Source organism: Phoca vitulina, unplaced genomic scaffold (assembly GCF_004348235.1).
Source record: "Phoca vitulina isolate PV1807 unplaced genomic scaffold, GSC_HSeal_1.0 scaffold9, whole genome shotgun sequence".
NCBI classification, from domain to species: Eukaryota; Metazoa; Chordata; class Mammalia; order Carnivora; family Phocidae; genus Phoca; species Phoca vitulina.
The window spans coordinates 31602209-31618985 of NW_022589712.1; the positions used below are offsets into that span (position 1 = coordinate 31602209).

The 16777-nt window shown below is 38.2% G+C and overlaps 1 protein-coding gene across 1 annotated transcript; it reads left to right on the forward strand.

Moving 5' to 3' along the window:
* The first annotated feature begins 8393 nt into the window (after positions 1-8393).
* On the forward strand, positions 8394-10601 carry LOC116634779 (THO complex subunit 5 homolog). Its single transcript, XM_032408315.1, is given in 3 exon segments — positions 8394-8520; positions 8522-9900; positions 9903-10601. Coding segments are annotated over 3 exon segments (2043 nt in total). The 5' UTR covers positions 8394-8434; the 3' UTR covers positions 10481-10601.
* The last annotated feature ends 6176 nt before the right edge of the window (positions 10602-16777 follow it).

Consider the following 16777-nt stretch of genomic DNA (forward strand, 5'->3'; position numbering starts at 1 on the left):
CCTCTTCCATTGTGTGTGTGTATAGATATAGATGTAGATAGGCATATACATCTATCTCTCTCTCTACATATGACAACAAGATGGTTTGCAAATGCAGATACGTATGTAATTTTGTTAGTGGGAAGTTCTCATCTTACCAGTAATTTTTATTTTATATCATGATATTTAAAAATCTATCCATAGCCAAGCCTCTATATGATTGTCACTCATACACCTGGTTTTACAACTAATATTTTTATTTAATGTAATTAATGTAATTAAATGAATTTCCTTCTTCTGGATAATTTTTAGAATTTAGCATATTTACAACATTGTTTTGAAATATAAAGTACCCAGGTATATAAACACTTTGCATCACATACAGAATTTTTATTTCTACCTTATGCAGTTTCTATCTTTATAGTATACACTTATTTGGCATTAGGATTTCCCTCTAGTGGATGGAAAATAATTTTTAAATTTTAGCTGTAGCTTTTAGATTTAGATGGTAGTCTGTATGAATAACTTAAGGCATGTAGCTTAAGGAATAAATCAGAAATTCAGGCAAAAGTGTTTGCAAAGGGATGTTTATTGTATCATTCATAAAAAATACATAGAAAAATTGGATACAATCTAAACTTCAATCATAATGGATGAGTATAACTAATAAAATATATACCCATTTATATTATTCACAAAACCTTAAATAATACCAATGTTTATATGACAGTGATTGATAAACAGCATGCAAAATTTATAAATGTAATTTCTTTATTATGTTAATATAACCATGCATTGAAAAAGTGTGGATTATTTGATAAGTTGTTATTTGTTTTGATTCTTTGTTTTTTCTGCTTACCTATGTTCTCAAAAATAGAAATGTAGAAGTTTTATAAGCAGAAAAAATTAATATATTTTGAGAAACATGTTATTAGATTGTTCTATTTTGAGGAAAATATGTTTACATTGTTTCTAATCACTAAACTTTTAGATGATATGCCCATGTTGTAATAAATCTATTGTTTCATCTTAAGTGTCAGACTTGATATTTACCTCGATATCCATTTCTATTTTGTGTTATAAAAATGACGTCAATTACACTTCAATAAAAAAATGTTCTTTTTCTTCTAAATTTACTATCATTTTTTTCCTGAAAGTTAAAACATTTGCATATAATAAAGGGAATACAGGCTAAATGCAAAGGCAAAAAAGAGTCAAGTCCATTCCATTTAAGATTTGTTGTAGTTAACATAAATCATCTCTGTCTGCCTTTCCTCTAGGTCTTTCCAGCTGGACCTTTTTACTTGGTCTGTGCCTTAAGTCAGAGGACAGTATGTACCCTACCTGTACCGGAGCATTTTATTATTTGTTAGAATTTTTCCTAGTGCTAGGTCATTTTGGGCAAGAAGTCATTACCACTTAGAAAAGAGGCAGAAGGGAAAGCAAAAATAATGTACTCTAAAAAGGACAGTACTTGCAAGTTGCATATAACTGTGTTATTTTAAACCAGCAAGAGTTGGGTTTAGTGGTGGCAGCCACATCTATCCTGGAGCTTGTCATTGAAGAGAACCAGGTATTACAGGAACCACAAGCAGACTGTACAATTAGGGTTAGGTGAAAGGATTGGGTAATCCTGCAACAGTCACTGTTACATAACACTTCAGTCGCTGCCCAGGGATATGAGTGGTAACTGAATATTATAGAGGGAACTGTTAGCTTTGTCGAAGCCAAGGGTCACTTGCTGTTTCCATTATAAACCTTGTTTTGGAGTTAGTTGGTTTATAACCCAGACAGTTTAATTCACATCAGGCCGAAACCTGGCATTCAAATGAAAAGCCCAGAGGTACTTTTTTCCCCCAATAATAGAATTCTGAGCTAGAAAGAACCAGAGAGATCGTTTAGTCCAACTTCTATTTTACAAATAAGAAGACTGAAGCCCGAAGAAGGAGCAAAATGTGCATAAGGTCATACAGTGACCAAGAGGCAGAACCAAACCTATGACACAGGTTTTTCTGCCTTCCTGATTAAAACAAAATATAACAAAACAAAATGAACCTTTACTACCCTATGGTAATATAATTTCTTTGTAATGTAGCCACGGGGAGCAGGTGCTGGTAATCTTATATATACCAGGGCTCCCCCTTGACATGTTGAAGTGACTTGCCCAGAGATACACAGCATATTGAATGGCAGGATAGAAAAGAACTCAGGCCTGTTTTGTGACTATTTTGCATTTTTAGATTCTTTTTGCCCCAGTCTTATCAACTGATACTCCGTTGACTCATTCAATATCCCCAAAGAAATGACTGTTAAACCACTGATAAGTGGAACATGAGTTTACTACATTCTCATGGCCATAAAATGAATCAAAAATTGAATTGGGGGAAAAAAAGAAGGTTATGAAGCCAGGATCATGTTTCTATAAAACCACAGTTAGTTGAAAAGTGAGTTTAATCAGTCAACTGAACAATCGTTTTCTCTCCATAATATCAAAAGGAAATTTTTGTGGTAGATTGTTTTTCTTTCATAAATTGCAACAATTATTTTGTCAATATTAAGGTCAGACTTTTTGATGGAAATAGAGTAAATGGCATTTTCTTGAGCTATGTATTACATCCAGTTGGCTGGAGCTAGGTGTATACAGCTTGACTTCCTGCATTCGCTGGCTTTCCTGAAATCCAGCCCAGAAAAACATCCTACATCATTATACCATGGCTGAGTATTTAAAAGTGACCTTCTCTCCCAGATCTGGAAGCCCATTCTACCAAGGCAGCAGAATAGGACTTTTTAAAAGTTCATGCCATAAAATTAGCATTCAAATGTCAAAACATAGTTTTAAACGCAGCATGCAGTTAGTACTCCCACTTCTCCGTATCTTCACCTCTTTGTTTACACCCGTGACTCCTGCACCTTTTTTGAACAGGTCTTTTTCCTCTTGTATTTGGTAAGTTTTTTTTGAGTACAAGGACCATGCATTATTTTTCATATTTACATACACCGTAACATGTGTGCAGCCATTTTGCTTTCCATCTGTACGATCAAAATTTGTATTATGCATGATATTTACTTGGAGATATACTTGTGCAAAGTATAAAATTACTGTATTAACAGTGGTCATTTCCTGTAGAAGAATAGGGTGAGAAATTGAATTAAGCCCAGCTTAGGAGAGGAGAAAGAGGAAAATGCTATGGAAACTGAGACTTTGACTTTTGTTTATGAGAAGTCAGAAATGAGTTGGAAGATAGAATTCTCAGAGTATAATTCGATAAACTTAACCCAACCAAGAAAATTTATCTCTTGTTTCTTGTACATTTTTCAGTAATTTTGTATTCTTTTTCACCTTTATTCCCCAAATTAAGGTACTGCATTATGATTACATTTTATTTTTACTTTCTGCCTGTGGTCATTGTTCTTTAAGTTTATGATACCAACAGCCTGAAATTCCCATAAACTAGGAAAACCATATGGAGGAAGTAGGTGGTAATTGGCAAGAGGAAAGCATAATATGGAGAGAATTAGTCAAAGGCTGTTGTAATAATTTGGCTCAGTTAGGGGAATCATTTGTTTTGCAGTTCTTGTCCAATATATTATAGCATTATTGGAGATGACTTCATAGGTTAAGTGTCACTAAGAAACCTCATATTTTTATTTAGCATGAAGAGATCCAAACTTGCCAGAAAGTCAATATTTATCAGGGTCACTTCATTTAAAATTTTTATTTTCTCCATAACCTAATCCCAATTTCTGGAGTTGACAACGTTAGTCAGTGGTTTAGGTTTCCTCATTTTGCTGGAAATGGTGTATGCCACCAACCTAACTTCTTGTTACTAAGCAGTGAGACTAGGCTAAAGGTGCTTTCTCACTGAGTAGCACGTATCTGTGGTTTGAAAGCATGGGTATTAGCGGACTTCCTGGAACTACTATTGGGTTTCACATATGGTTGGGGGACTATTTTAGGAGTTTGGGGTCAAGTTGAACATTTATATCTTGTAGGAAGCACATGTCTTTATGAAAAATCCATGTGCAGACACTCAAATTACATAATAATGAAAACCTAAGTGTATTACAGAGAGCTTGACAGACAAATGAAATTGTCTGTGCTGTTTGGTTTTAAAGTCACTAAAAAGGAAAATTGAGTTGAGATGAAATGACAACAATGCAGAATCCTTGTTTTATGTCTGAACTTAAGTCAACCCTTGAAGAAGCTGGTAAAACTGACCCATGTTCTCTAATGACCTTCATTGGTCTCTTGTGTATACCTACCCAGGCACTGCTTACCTACAATCACAGAAGTATCAGACCATGTATGGAACTCCATGCTACCCGTGTTTCCAGCCTGAATGAAATTGCATCTTGTAACTTCCAGGAACCTATGTGATTTCCACAATGTTGAGAAGTAATTCCATAATAAAAGGTGTCTTCTGAAAGAGAAAGTGACTTAGTCAAATTAGACAACTCAACTCTTCAATCAGATACACACACATGGACATCCTCACATCTTTATATATTAGGTAAACATTTGTCCCAATCTTCTGTCCGAATATGTAGAAGTCTTCCATTGTATATTATATTCCACTACTTATTACTAATGCCACCTTATATGTGTGTAGTAGCTTAATACCCAAAACACTTTCACATCCATAACCCAATTTTCATCTCTTTTTGCTTTTCATTCTGGGAGATTTTCCTTGATGTGACTAGGTTCCTCTACCAGGACTATTCTTTTATTCAATCTCTTTATGAATCGTTTTATTTCCACAATCATGGCTTTAACATATTTTTATTCTTAGAAGCATAGTTTTAGTTCCAACAAAGCTTTTGGTTCTCTGGCTTTTCTTCTCATAGCAACATATTTTTGTTTTATTGATAAAATATTCTCCAGAATCTTGTGGAGGATGATTCGTTTAAATTTCCCTTTGAAAAAAAATCTTTCTTTTGCCTAGAATATCAGTTTCCTTCTTTGTTCTTTTGGTTTTCTCCCAATACCTGGTGATCTATAGTGTTGGTATTTGTGTTTTCATTTTTGTTTTTTTATGTATACAAATGAAAGACAGAAGGGAAAGAGAAAGATAAGAAAATGGCATGTTGACTTATCCATTGACCAGGTTCATTATTCCTCCCAAAATTTACATGGTGTTATTTTAATACTATGGTTCTAAATTTAATGCTAAATACAAAATTTAATACTACAATATGTGAGAGAGGAAAAATTATGCCTCATACCTCTGGGTGCAGTCTAAAGTAGATTGACTTGACCACCGAAATCTGTATACTTTGATTCATCAGTTTTATTTCTAGAAATTTACCCTAAGGAAATAATCAAGGTTATATTTACAAAGGACTAAGTGCAAGAATATTAATCACAGCCATAACAATTAAGAATGCAATGTCAATGTCAAGACTGGTGTGCTGGGTAAATAAGTTACAGTGATTAAGATAATGGAGCCCTCAGAAGTTCTATCTTGAAGCACTATTTAAGAAAAAAAGGAAATGCTCACAATGTTTGTAAAAAGAGAAAATGTCTAATAGTCTAAATAATATGATACTATTTAAAAAAATAAAATAAGGGAAACATTGTGTGTGTGTGTGTGTGTGTGTGTGTGTGTGTTTGTACTGGAAGGAAATACAACAAAATAGTAACCAAGTTTATCATTGATGGTGAGAACATTATAGTTGTTGTGTTTTGTTTTATTATAATAATATTGTTCCTCTTATTTGTAACATAAAACTTTTAAAATTTTTATTATATAGTGTTTAACATACATAACATATATGTAACATATGTGTAAGTTCTGAGGCATAATAATAAAATAAACAACAATCAATTTCTAGATTTATATCTATATCTATAAACTAGTTCCAACAACTTTGGAACTACCTGTGTATACTCGTATATTTTTTCATATCTTATCTTCCTGTGCCCTAAGGCAATCACTCTCCTGAATTTTGAATTTATTGTTCATTTTTTAAGTTTTCCAAAATATTCCTAGTTTTTCTTAGAGTCTTACAAAATTGAATCTCATATATAATGTTTTATCATTTTATCCCACATGTGTTTAAAGCCTCATTATTTTCACTCCTGTATAATATTCCAGTTTATCACTATACCCCTATTTATTTATAATATCTTCTGTTCATGATTATTTAAGTTTCAAGTATTTTTATTTTTTCTTTATTTATTTTAAAGATTTTATTTATTTATTTGGCAGAGGGAGAGAGAGAGAGAACACAAGCAGGGGGAGCTGCAGGCAGAGGGAGAGGGAGAAGCAGCCTCCCCACTAAGCACAGAACCTGATGCAGGGCTCAATCCCAGGACCCTGGGATCATGACCTGAGCTGAAAGCAGATGCTTAACCAACTGAGTCACCCATGTGCCCCCAAATATTTTTAGAATATTGTTGTTAGAAAATTATTATACTTGTCTCAAGATCCAGAGGTAAAAATGTTACTCTAGATGGTAAATTGTGGAATAGCTGGGGATATTGACATCTGTGTAATAGGAAGTCTTCTTTGAACGTGGCAAAGCTTTAATTTATTTAGATCTTCTTTAATGTCTCTCAATAATATTTAAAGGTTTTCTACATGAAGGCCTTACACATTTTCATTGGATATATTTCTATGCATCTTGTACTCTAAGATGACATAACAAAATGGTATCTATTTTAAAATTTCATTTTTAACACTTTATTGCAACTATATACAGGTTTCTACATATTAATTTTTTCCAAGTACCTGGACATATTGTCTCATTAATTCTGTTGATCCTTTGGGGTTTTCTTCATCTGTGAAATTATAAAGATTTTAGTTTCTTTCCCCCAAATTTTAGAACTTATCTTTCTTTTTGTCTTACTTGACTGTCTTAGACTTCCATGTTCAAAGGAATATTTTGTCTCAAAGGCTGATGTTTAATATAGGTTTTCTGTTGGCCTCTTTTATCAGATTACAGAAATTCTTTTATTTCTGGTTTACTAAGTTTTTAAGATCATAAATAATTGAATTCTAGCAATTGTTGTAGCTATTGAGATGATTATATGTCTTTTTATTCTGTTTTTTAAAAGATATTATTTATTTATTTTAGAAAGAGAGAAGGAGAGAGAATGGGCGTGTGAACAAGGGGAGGGGCCAAGGGAAAAGGAGAGAGAGAATCCCAAGCAGACTCCCTGCTGAGTATGGAGCCCAAGGTGGGGTTCAATCTCATGACCCTGAGACCATGACCCTGTGACCATGACCTGAGCTAAATCAAGAGTCGGGCTCCCAACCTACTGAGCTACCCAGGTGCCCTTATATCTTATTCTTTTAACATACTGAATTACATTTATAGATTTTTCTAAGCTATTCAACAATGTTGAATTTCTTAATCATAATATGATCGTGGATTAAGATTCCCAAAGTATTCTTTTGCTAAAATATTGTTTTAAAATACTTGCATATAGGGGCGCCTGGGTGGCTCGGTTGTTAGGCATCCGCCTTTGGCTCAGGTCATGATCCCAGGGTCCTGGGATCGAGCCCCGCATAGGGCTCCCTGCTCTGCGGGAAGCCTGCTTTTCCCTGTCCCACTCCCCCTGCTTGCGTTCCCTCTCTGGCTGTCTCTCTCTCTGTCAAATAAATAAAAATCTTTAAATAAAATACTTGCATATAGGCGCACCTGGGTGGCTCAGTCAGTTGAGGGTGGGACTCTGACTCAGGTCATGGCCTCAGGATTGTGGGATCGAGCCTCTCTGTGGGCCTTTGCACTCAGCGTAGAGTCAGCTCAAGGTTCTTTCTCTCCCTCTCTCATTGCCCCTCCCCCCAGTCACGCACGTGCATAAACGCACACTCTCCCTAAAAATAAATAAATAAAATCTTAAAAGAAATACTTGCATGTAAGTTCATGACCTCTAATTTTCCTTTCTCATATTTACTTGTTATGTGTGGTAGGCAGAAAAATGACCCCACCCACCAAATGATGTCCACATCCTAATCTCTGGAATCTATGTTACTTGGGAAAAGGAACTTTGCAAATGTGATTAACATTAAGGATCTGGAGAAGGGAAGGTTAGCTTTGATTACTCAGGTGGACCCAATCTAATCCTTTCAGTTCTTAAAAGCAGAGAACATTCCCCAGCTGTGGAGAAGCAGAGACAGTGTGAGAACTCAGCCCACCATTGATGCCTTTGCAGATGGCAGAAGCCATAAGCTAGGCAACACAGGTGGACTCTAAGCTCCAGAAAGAAACAGCTTTGCTCACACCTTGATCTTACTCTGGTGAGATCTGGGTCAGACTTCTGAACTCTAGGACTCTAAGATAAAAATGTGTGCTGTTTTAAGCAACAAAGCTTGTTGTAATTTGTTACAGCAACAATAGACAACTAATATATCTGGTTTTATTATTAAGATAATATTTGGCTTAGCTTGCCGCGACTGGTTCGGGGCTCCGAGCGGTCTCTGCTGTTTCCTCCTGACCTCACCAAACAACCATGTCATCAGAATCAAGCAAAAAACGGAAGCCCAAAGTGATCCGAAGTGATGGAGCTCCAGCTGAAGGGAAGCGTAACCATTCTGACAGAGCAGAAAGGCAAATACTACAGTGAGGAGGCTGAAGTGGACCTGCAGGACCCTGGCAGAGCCTATGAACTGTACAAGTACACATGCCAGGAGTTGCAGAGGCTCATGGCTGAGATCCAGGACCTGAAGAGCAGAGAAGGCAAGGATGTGGCAGTTGAGATAGAAGTTTGGAGGATCCAGAGCTGTGTGCATTTCATGGCTCTAAAGAAGCTTAATCGATTAGCCCACATCAGGTTAAAGAAAGGAAGAGATCAGACGCATGAGGCCAAGCGGAAAGTAGACGCTTATCACCTGCAGCAGCAGAACCTGTTGTATGAGGTGATGCACCTGCAGAAAGAGATCACCAAATGTCTGGAGTTTAAGTCAAAGCATGAAGAAATTGATCTGGTCAGTTTAGAGGAATTTTATAAGGAGGCTCCTCCCGATATTAGCAAGGCTGCAGTCACCATGGGAGACCCTCACCAGCAAACCCTTGCACGTCTGGACTGGGAGCTGGAACAGCAGAAAAGGCTGGCAGAGAAGTACCGGGAGTGCCTGTCCAACAAAGAGAAGATCCTTAAGGAGACTGAGGTGAAGAAGGAGTACCTAAGCAACCTCCAGCCTCGCCTCAGTAGCATCATGCAGGCTTCCCTCCCCGTGCAAGAATACCTGTTTATGCCGTTCGACCAGGCTCACAAGCAATATGAGACAGCTAGACACCTGCCACATCCCCTCTATGTCCTCTTTGTCCAAGCCACTGCATATGGGCAGGCCTGTGATAAGACCTTGTCTGTGACAATTGAAGGCAGTGTGGACGAAGCCAAGGCTCTCTTTAAGCCTCCTGAAGACTCCCAAGATGACGAGAGCGGCTCGGATGCTGAGGAGGAGCAGACCACGAAATGCCGGCGACCCACACTGGGAGTTCAGTTGGATGACAAACGCAAGGAGATGCTGAAGAGGCGCCCGCTGTCTGTCATGCTGGACCTGAAGTGCAAAGATAACAGCTTGCTTCACCTGACTTTCTACTACCTCATGAACCTCAACATCATGACGGTAAAAGCCAAAGTGACAACTGCCACGGAGCTGATCACCCGCATCGGTGCAGGTGACTTGCTGTCTCCTGACTCAGCCCTGAGCTGTTTGTGTCCAGGGGACCACAGAAAGAAAACTCCAAATCCAGCCAATCAGTATCAGTTTGATAAAGTTGGCATCCTGACTTTGAGAGACTACATATTTGACCTAGGTCACCCCTATTTGTGGGTACAAAAGCTGGGTGGCCTCCACTTCCCCAAAGAGCAGCCCCAGCACACGGTGATTGTTGACCACTCGCTGAGCACCAGCTACATGGAGACCACCATGAAACTGCTGAAGACCAGGGTGCAGTCCCGCCTGGCCCTTCACAGTTTGCATCCCTGGAACATGGCATTGTACCAGTTACCCGTGACTGCCAGTACCTCTTCCCTGCAAAGGTTGTCTCCCACCTGGTAAAGTGGGTGACGATTGCCCATGAGGATTACATGGAGCTGCATTTCACCAAGGACATTGTGGTGGTGGGACTGGCTGAGGACACCAATCTCTACTACATGGCACTCGTGGAAAGGGGCACAGCCAAACTCCAGGCTGCTGTGGTGCTAAACCCTGCCTACTCCTCCATCCCACTCATGTTCCAGCTCTGTTTGAACTGGAAAGGGGAGAAAACCAATAGCAACGATGACAACTTTCGGGCCATGGAGAGCGAGGTCAATGTGTGCTAGAAGGAGCTGTGTGGCCCTTGGCCCAACCATTAGCTCTTGACCAACAGACTGCAGCGCCTGTGTGTGCTGCTGGATGTCTACCTGGAGACTGAGAGCCACGACGACAGTGTGGAGGGGCCCAAGGAGTTTCCCCAGGAGAAGATGTGTCTGCTGCTTTTCAGGGGTCCCAGCAGGATGAAGCCATTTAAATATAACCATCCTCAAGGATTCTTCAGCCATCGCTGACCTCCCACTCAGCCTGTGGTTTCCCCTATGCCCGAAGTGCTGTGCCTCTATCTTCTGCTTTGGCCCACATGTAGCTCTGGATATTCTCCAAAGACAGGTTTTTTTAAATTTTTTATTTCTATCCTATTAAAGTGTCACCTGACCAGGGAAAAAAAAAAGATAATATTTGACTTATATGATGAAATGGGGTTCTTTTCCTTCTATTTACATTTTCTGGAAGAATCTGTACAAGACTGGAGAGTGATATTTTAAAAGATTTAATAAAACTTTAAAAAATTATCTGGGCATGCTACTGGCCTTGTAAAGGTTTTTCAAAAAATATTGGTTCACGTGAGAGACTATGGACTCTGAAAAACAAACTGAGGGTTCTAGAGGGGAGGGGGTTGGGAGGATGGGTTAGCCTGGTGATGGGTATTAAAGAGGGCACGTATTGAATGGAGCGCTGGGTGTTATACGCAAACAATGAATCATGGAACACGACATCAAAAACTAATGATGTAATGTATGGTGATTAACATAACATAATAAAAAAAATATTGGTTCAATTTTAAATTGTTGTAAGATTTGGAGGAGAGGAAAAGATTTTCCTTGACCCTCTTAGGGTCCCCAGCTAAGTCTGAAAATGTAACTGACCAAGACAGATTAGCAGGAGAAAAGCATACAAATTTATTTAATATAAATTTTATGTGACATGGGAGCCTTCATAAAGAGATGAAGATAAAAAGAAAACAATTGAGTGCATTTATGGCAGGTTTGATGAAGAGTAGGCAGTAGCATAGAAATATGATAGGTTAAAGAATCTGAAGACATTGTAGTAAACTGGGGAAAACAGTAAATCCTATGTTTGGATTCTTCCTGGCATTCCTTTGTCTTTGGAGATAAGGATGCTTCTTTCCTCTCTGTATAGGGAAGGCACATCCCACATGAGGGTTTTATGACCCGTTTTGGGGAGAAGAGGGGGGAAGTCAGAGAGACTGTCCCACTTCTGCCATTTTCTCAAGCTCCTTCAGCTTAAAATATTTAATATGCCAATGTGCCATATTTTGGGGTAGAATGTCCTAAAGCCCATCAGATTATTCTTAATCTTATTATTAAATTCTTATTATTATAAGATTATTCTTTTGTTGTGCAACTTTTTTTCCCCAAGAATTTAAAATTTTCTTCTATTTAAAGTTTCATAGCGGGGAGCCCGGGTGGCTCAGTCGTTAAGCGTCTGCCTTCGGCTCAGGTCATGATCCCAGGGTCCTGGGATCGAGCCCCGTATCGGGCTCCCTGCTCAGTGGGAAGCCTGCTTCTCCCCCTCCCACTCTCCCTGCTTGTGTTCCCTCTCTCGCTGTGTCTCTCTCTACCAAATAAATAAATAAAATCTTTTAAAAAAAAAAGGTTTATAGAATTCTGATATTATCTTTTTAATCTTTATGTTCTTTTCCACTACAAATATTATTTAGCCCTATCTCTTTTTTATTTTTCTTGAACAATTCAGTAGCTTGACTATTTTGTACACTTATATTTGTGCAATTTCTTTACTTTTATGCATATTTGATCTTCCTTTTGAAGTAATTTCCTTTTATGTTGAAGAACACACGTTAGAAGTTGGCTAACTGAAATTCTGCTAATGGTAGAAACTCTCAGTTCTTATTTATGTAAATATGTCTTTATTTTGCCCTTGTTACTGAAGAGAGTTTGGCTGGTTATCTAATTCGAGGTTGACAATTTCATCATTTCACTCTGTCCTGGCCTCTGTTATTTCTGTTAAAAAGGCATTTCCTGGGGCGCCTGAGTGGCTCAGTCGTTAAGCGTCTGCCTTCGGCTCAGGTCATGATCCCAGGGTCCTGGGATCGAGCCCCACATCGGGCTCCCTGTTTGGCGGGAAGCCTGCTTCTCCCTCCCCCCACTCCCCCTGCTTGTGTTCCCTCTCTCACTGTGTCTCTGTCAAATAAATAAATAAAATCTTTAAAAAAAAAAGGCATTTCCTGTTCAATTTTTTGTTTTTGAGAAAATCTGTTTATTCTCTCAAGTTGCCTTTATGAACTTCTCTTTGTCTCTGGAGTTCTAAAACTTTCATGAAAGATATATAGTCATAGATTCATTTTTATTTATGCCATTTGGAATGCACTATACTTCCTTTGTCTATAAATTCTTACCTTTCATCATTCCTGGAAAATTGTCATTATCTTTTCAAAAGTTAGCTCTGCTCCATGACCTCTATTCTTGTCTCAAACTCTGATAAGACAAAGTTTAGGCCCTTTTATTCTACTTTCCCTATCTCAGCCCTTCTCTTAAGAAATTTTCATTTTCTGGGCACCTGGGTGGCTCAGTGTGTTAAGTGACTGCCTTCGGCTCAGGTCATGATCCTGGAGTCCCAGGATCGAGTCCTGCATCAGGCTCCCTGCTCAGCAGGGAGTCTGCTTCTCCCTCTGATCCTCCCCCCTCTTGTGCTCTCTCTCTTTCATTCTCTCTCTCAAATAAATAAAATAAAATATTAAAAAAAAAGAAATTTTCATTTTCTTTTGCCTTTGTGCTGCATTTTTCAGTATTTTTATGATGAAACTTTCACTTATTGATTTTTCATCTGTGTTAATCTGATCATCCTATAATTTTTAATTTGAAGGTGATATTTTTATTCTTTGAAGTTGTAGTTTGTTGAACTCCACCTGTTAGTTTAAGAAATATTTTACACTCAATTTTTAAAATATTTTATACATGTCTTACATCTCATAATTTTCATATCTGCAGTCCATAAGATCTATATTGTTTGTTGATTCTATTGACTCTCATCAATGCCAGTTAGTTCCATTTTGCTATGATCTTTGATCAGAGATAATATTTGACTGACATAAATAAATAAAAATCCTGAGGACCTGAATTTAAGTCAGAGTGGATTAATACAATAATAAAGTCCTGTTTTTACCCAATTAGTTGAGTAAAAATTTTAAGTGAGAGTACCTGTTACTGATACACATTTTTCTAAAGGGGAAAAACTTGAATAGTTACTGCTTGTTAGAATTAGTATGTTAGGGCACCTGGGTGGCTCAGTCGGTTAAGTGTCTGCCTTCAGCTCAGGTCATGATGTCTCTGGGTCCTGGGATCGAGCCCAGTTTCAGGCTTCCTGCTCAGTGGGGAGTCTACTTCTGCCTCTCCCTCTGCCCCTCTCTCCTGCTCAGGATTTCTCTCTCTCTCTCTCAAATAAATAAAGAAAAATTAAAAAAAAATAATTGAATATGTTAAATAACAAAATTTATTTTAAGAAAGATTTGATAATAGTAGAAAGCTAAACAAAAATTCTTAGTGTGAGGGTGCCTGGGTGGCTCAGTTGGTTAAGCTTCTGGCTCTTGACTTCTGGTCAGGTCATGATCTCAGGGTCGTGGGATCAAGCCCTGCATTGGGCTCCTCGGTCAGTGGGGGGTCCGCTTGAGATTCTCTCTATCCCTCTGCCCCTCCCCCCCCCGCATACACATGCATGTGCACTCTCTCTCTCAAATAAATAACTCTTTATTTTAAAAAATTCTGTGTTTTTGATGCTACTAAGTTCAAGCCACTACCAAGGCAGTTACGAATAAATCAGTGAGGTCTTAGAGTGAGTTAATTATTATGTCCAGCGGATAACCTCAATCTCATACAAGAAACATAACTAAAAACAAGGGAATACAGTGTTTAACAAGAAATATTAATAAATGTACTATCCTATTTAAAAAAATATACTTGGAATTATAAAAGTCCTTAGAATCTCTTAATAAAGAAAAAAACTTTGTCCTTTTTAAATAAACTTTAGACAAAAACTCAAATTTCATAATGATGAGATATAGGCTAAGTGTAGACTTTTAAATTTTATGGAAACAAGCATGTAAATATTTCCTAGCCTTCTCTCATTGTCCTGATAAAATATAATGGTTATATGAGAGCTTTTTCTTTTCAAAGCAGCTATATCAATGGTCTAACCATTACATTTAAGGTTTTTTATTAAATTTGCTATAGACTGAATGTTTGTGTCCCTCCAAAATTCATATGTGGAAACCTAATTCCCAAAGTGATGGTATTTGGAGGTCGGACTTGGGGAGGTGCTTCGGTCATGATGAAGCCCATGTGAATGGGATTAATGCCCTGATAAAATGAAACATGGAGAACTCCTTTATCTCTTCTAGCATGCGAGGACACAGTGAAGAGTTGACTATCTAGGAACCAGGAAGTAGGTCCTCACCAGACACCAAATCACTCAGCGCCTTGACCTTGGACTTCCCAGTCTCCAGAACCATGGAAAATAAATTTATCATTTATAAGCCACCAGTCTGCTTTTGTTATAGCAGCCCAAACGAACCAAGAAGTTCTAATTAAATTCTATAGTTTCTGTGTTCAGTTACTTTTCTAGGAAAGATTAAATTAAAGAATATGAGACTTACCATTTATTTTTTTTCCACATTGGGGAGTGAGTCATTCTTGGACACACCTGTTCAAAATGTTACTATTAACAGCCTTTTGGTCTAGAAAATAGGCAAAATATGTTAAAATTAAATATATCTATTCCTACCTAATCATTCCCCCTGGGAAATTATCCAATAGAAATAAATAATACATAAGGAATATTACAGCAGCTGGTACTGCTTTTTTTTTATTATGTTATGTTAATCACCATACATTACATCATTAGTTTTTGATGTAGCATTCCATGATTCATTGCGTATAACACCCAGTGCTCCATTCAATACATGCCCTCTTTAATACCCATCACCAGGCTAACCCATCTCTCCACACCCCTCCCCTCTAGAACCCTCAGTTTGTTTCTCAAGAGTCCATAGTCTCTCATGGTTCGTCTCCCCCTCCGATTTCCCCCCCTTCATTTTTCCCTTCCTGCTATCTTCTTCTTCTTCTTCTTCTTCTTCTTCTTCTTCTTCTTTTTAACATATAATGTATTATTTGTTTCAGAGGTACAGGTCTGTGATTCAATAGTCTTACACAATTCACAGTGCTCACCATAGCACATACCCTCCCCAATGTCTATCACCCAGCCACCCCATCCCTCTCACCCCCCTATTCCAGCAACCCTCAGTTTGTTTCCTGAGATTAAGAATTCCTCATATCAGTGAGGTTATATGATACATGTCTTTCTCTGATTGACTTATTTCGCTCAGCATAATACCCTCCAGTTCCATCCATGTCGTTGCAAATGGCAAGATTTCATTCCTTTTGATGGCTGCATAATATTCCAGTGTGTGTGTGTGTGTGTGTGTGTGTGTGTGTGTGTGTGTGTGTGTATGCCACATCTTCTTATCCATTCATCTGTCGATGGACATCTTGGCTCTTTCCATCGTTTGGTTATTGTGGACATTGCTGCTATAAACATTGCGGTGCACGTACCCCTTCGGATCCCTACATTTGTATCTTTGGGGTAAATACCCAGTAGTGCTTTTTAATAAAAGAATGGCTACAAATGGGGGAGTGCAGAGTGGGAAGTTGAATACATTTAAGTATATCCAAATATGGAATGTGTTGGGAAACAATTTTCCATGGGTCTCACAGTTTGAAACATCTTAGGAACAGAGGCATTGATTTTTTTCTTCTGGACTATCTTTTTAAGGATGTTTGTATAATGAACAACTTTGAATGATAGAGATAGTGTTTCCCCCTGGAACAAATTGCAGGCATGCTTACTGTCTGCTATAATAAAGATAATTATCTCCCTTTCGATTAAAGAGCAGACATGCTTACTGCTCATTATAAATATTGGCATTCTTTATGCTAAGGGTTCCTCACCAGGAATGCAAAGTCCTGCATATGTAGGCTACATCTGGGCCCATCTATGTCACCTCCATAGGACTTGGGAGCAAAAGGAACTCTCAAGAATAGGTTGATGTTTGTGTTGCTTATCATACTTATCAAGATGTCCCTTAGTCTCCTCCATCAAGGCCCCAACCCTCTGGTCCTACAAGAATATTACCTCTATACCCCCCCATACTAATTCTAACTTGTTAACTTGCAAGTAAGAGAATATATCAGACCCTGCACAATTCTTTAACAGTTTTGGTTGCAAGGATGGGATGCTGACTTCTGGAAGAGAAAGGACATTCCCGGGTCTGGGAATGTGACAAGACTCTCTAGGATCTGACAGCAAATGCTGGGCAAGGGGGAGATGGTGTGGTAAAGCCCCTCCTGTCTTGCCTGTTAATAAATGTTTAGAGCAGTGAGAGGTAGAATTGAACCAAGCTACCCAAATGGTGTCTTGGTTATTGCTCACTCTCCTCTGGGAGGATAGATGAGCTAATGTATGACAATGGGACAGCAAGGATTACAGCCTCAGCTAAA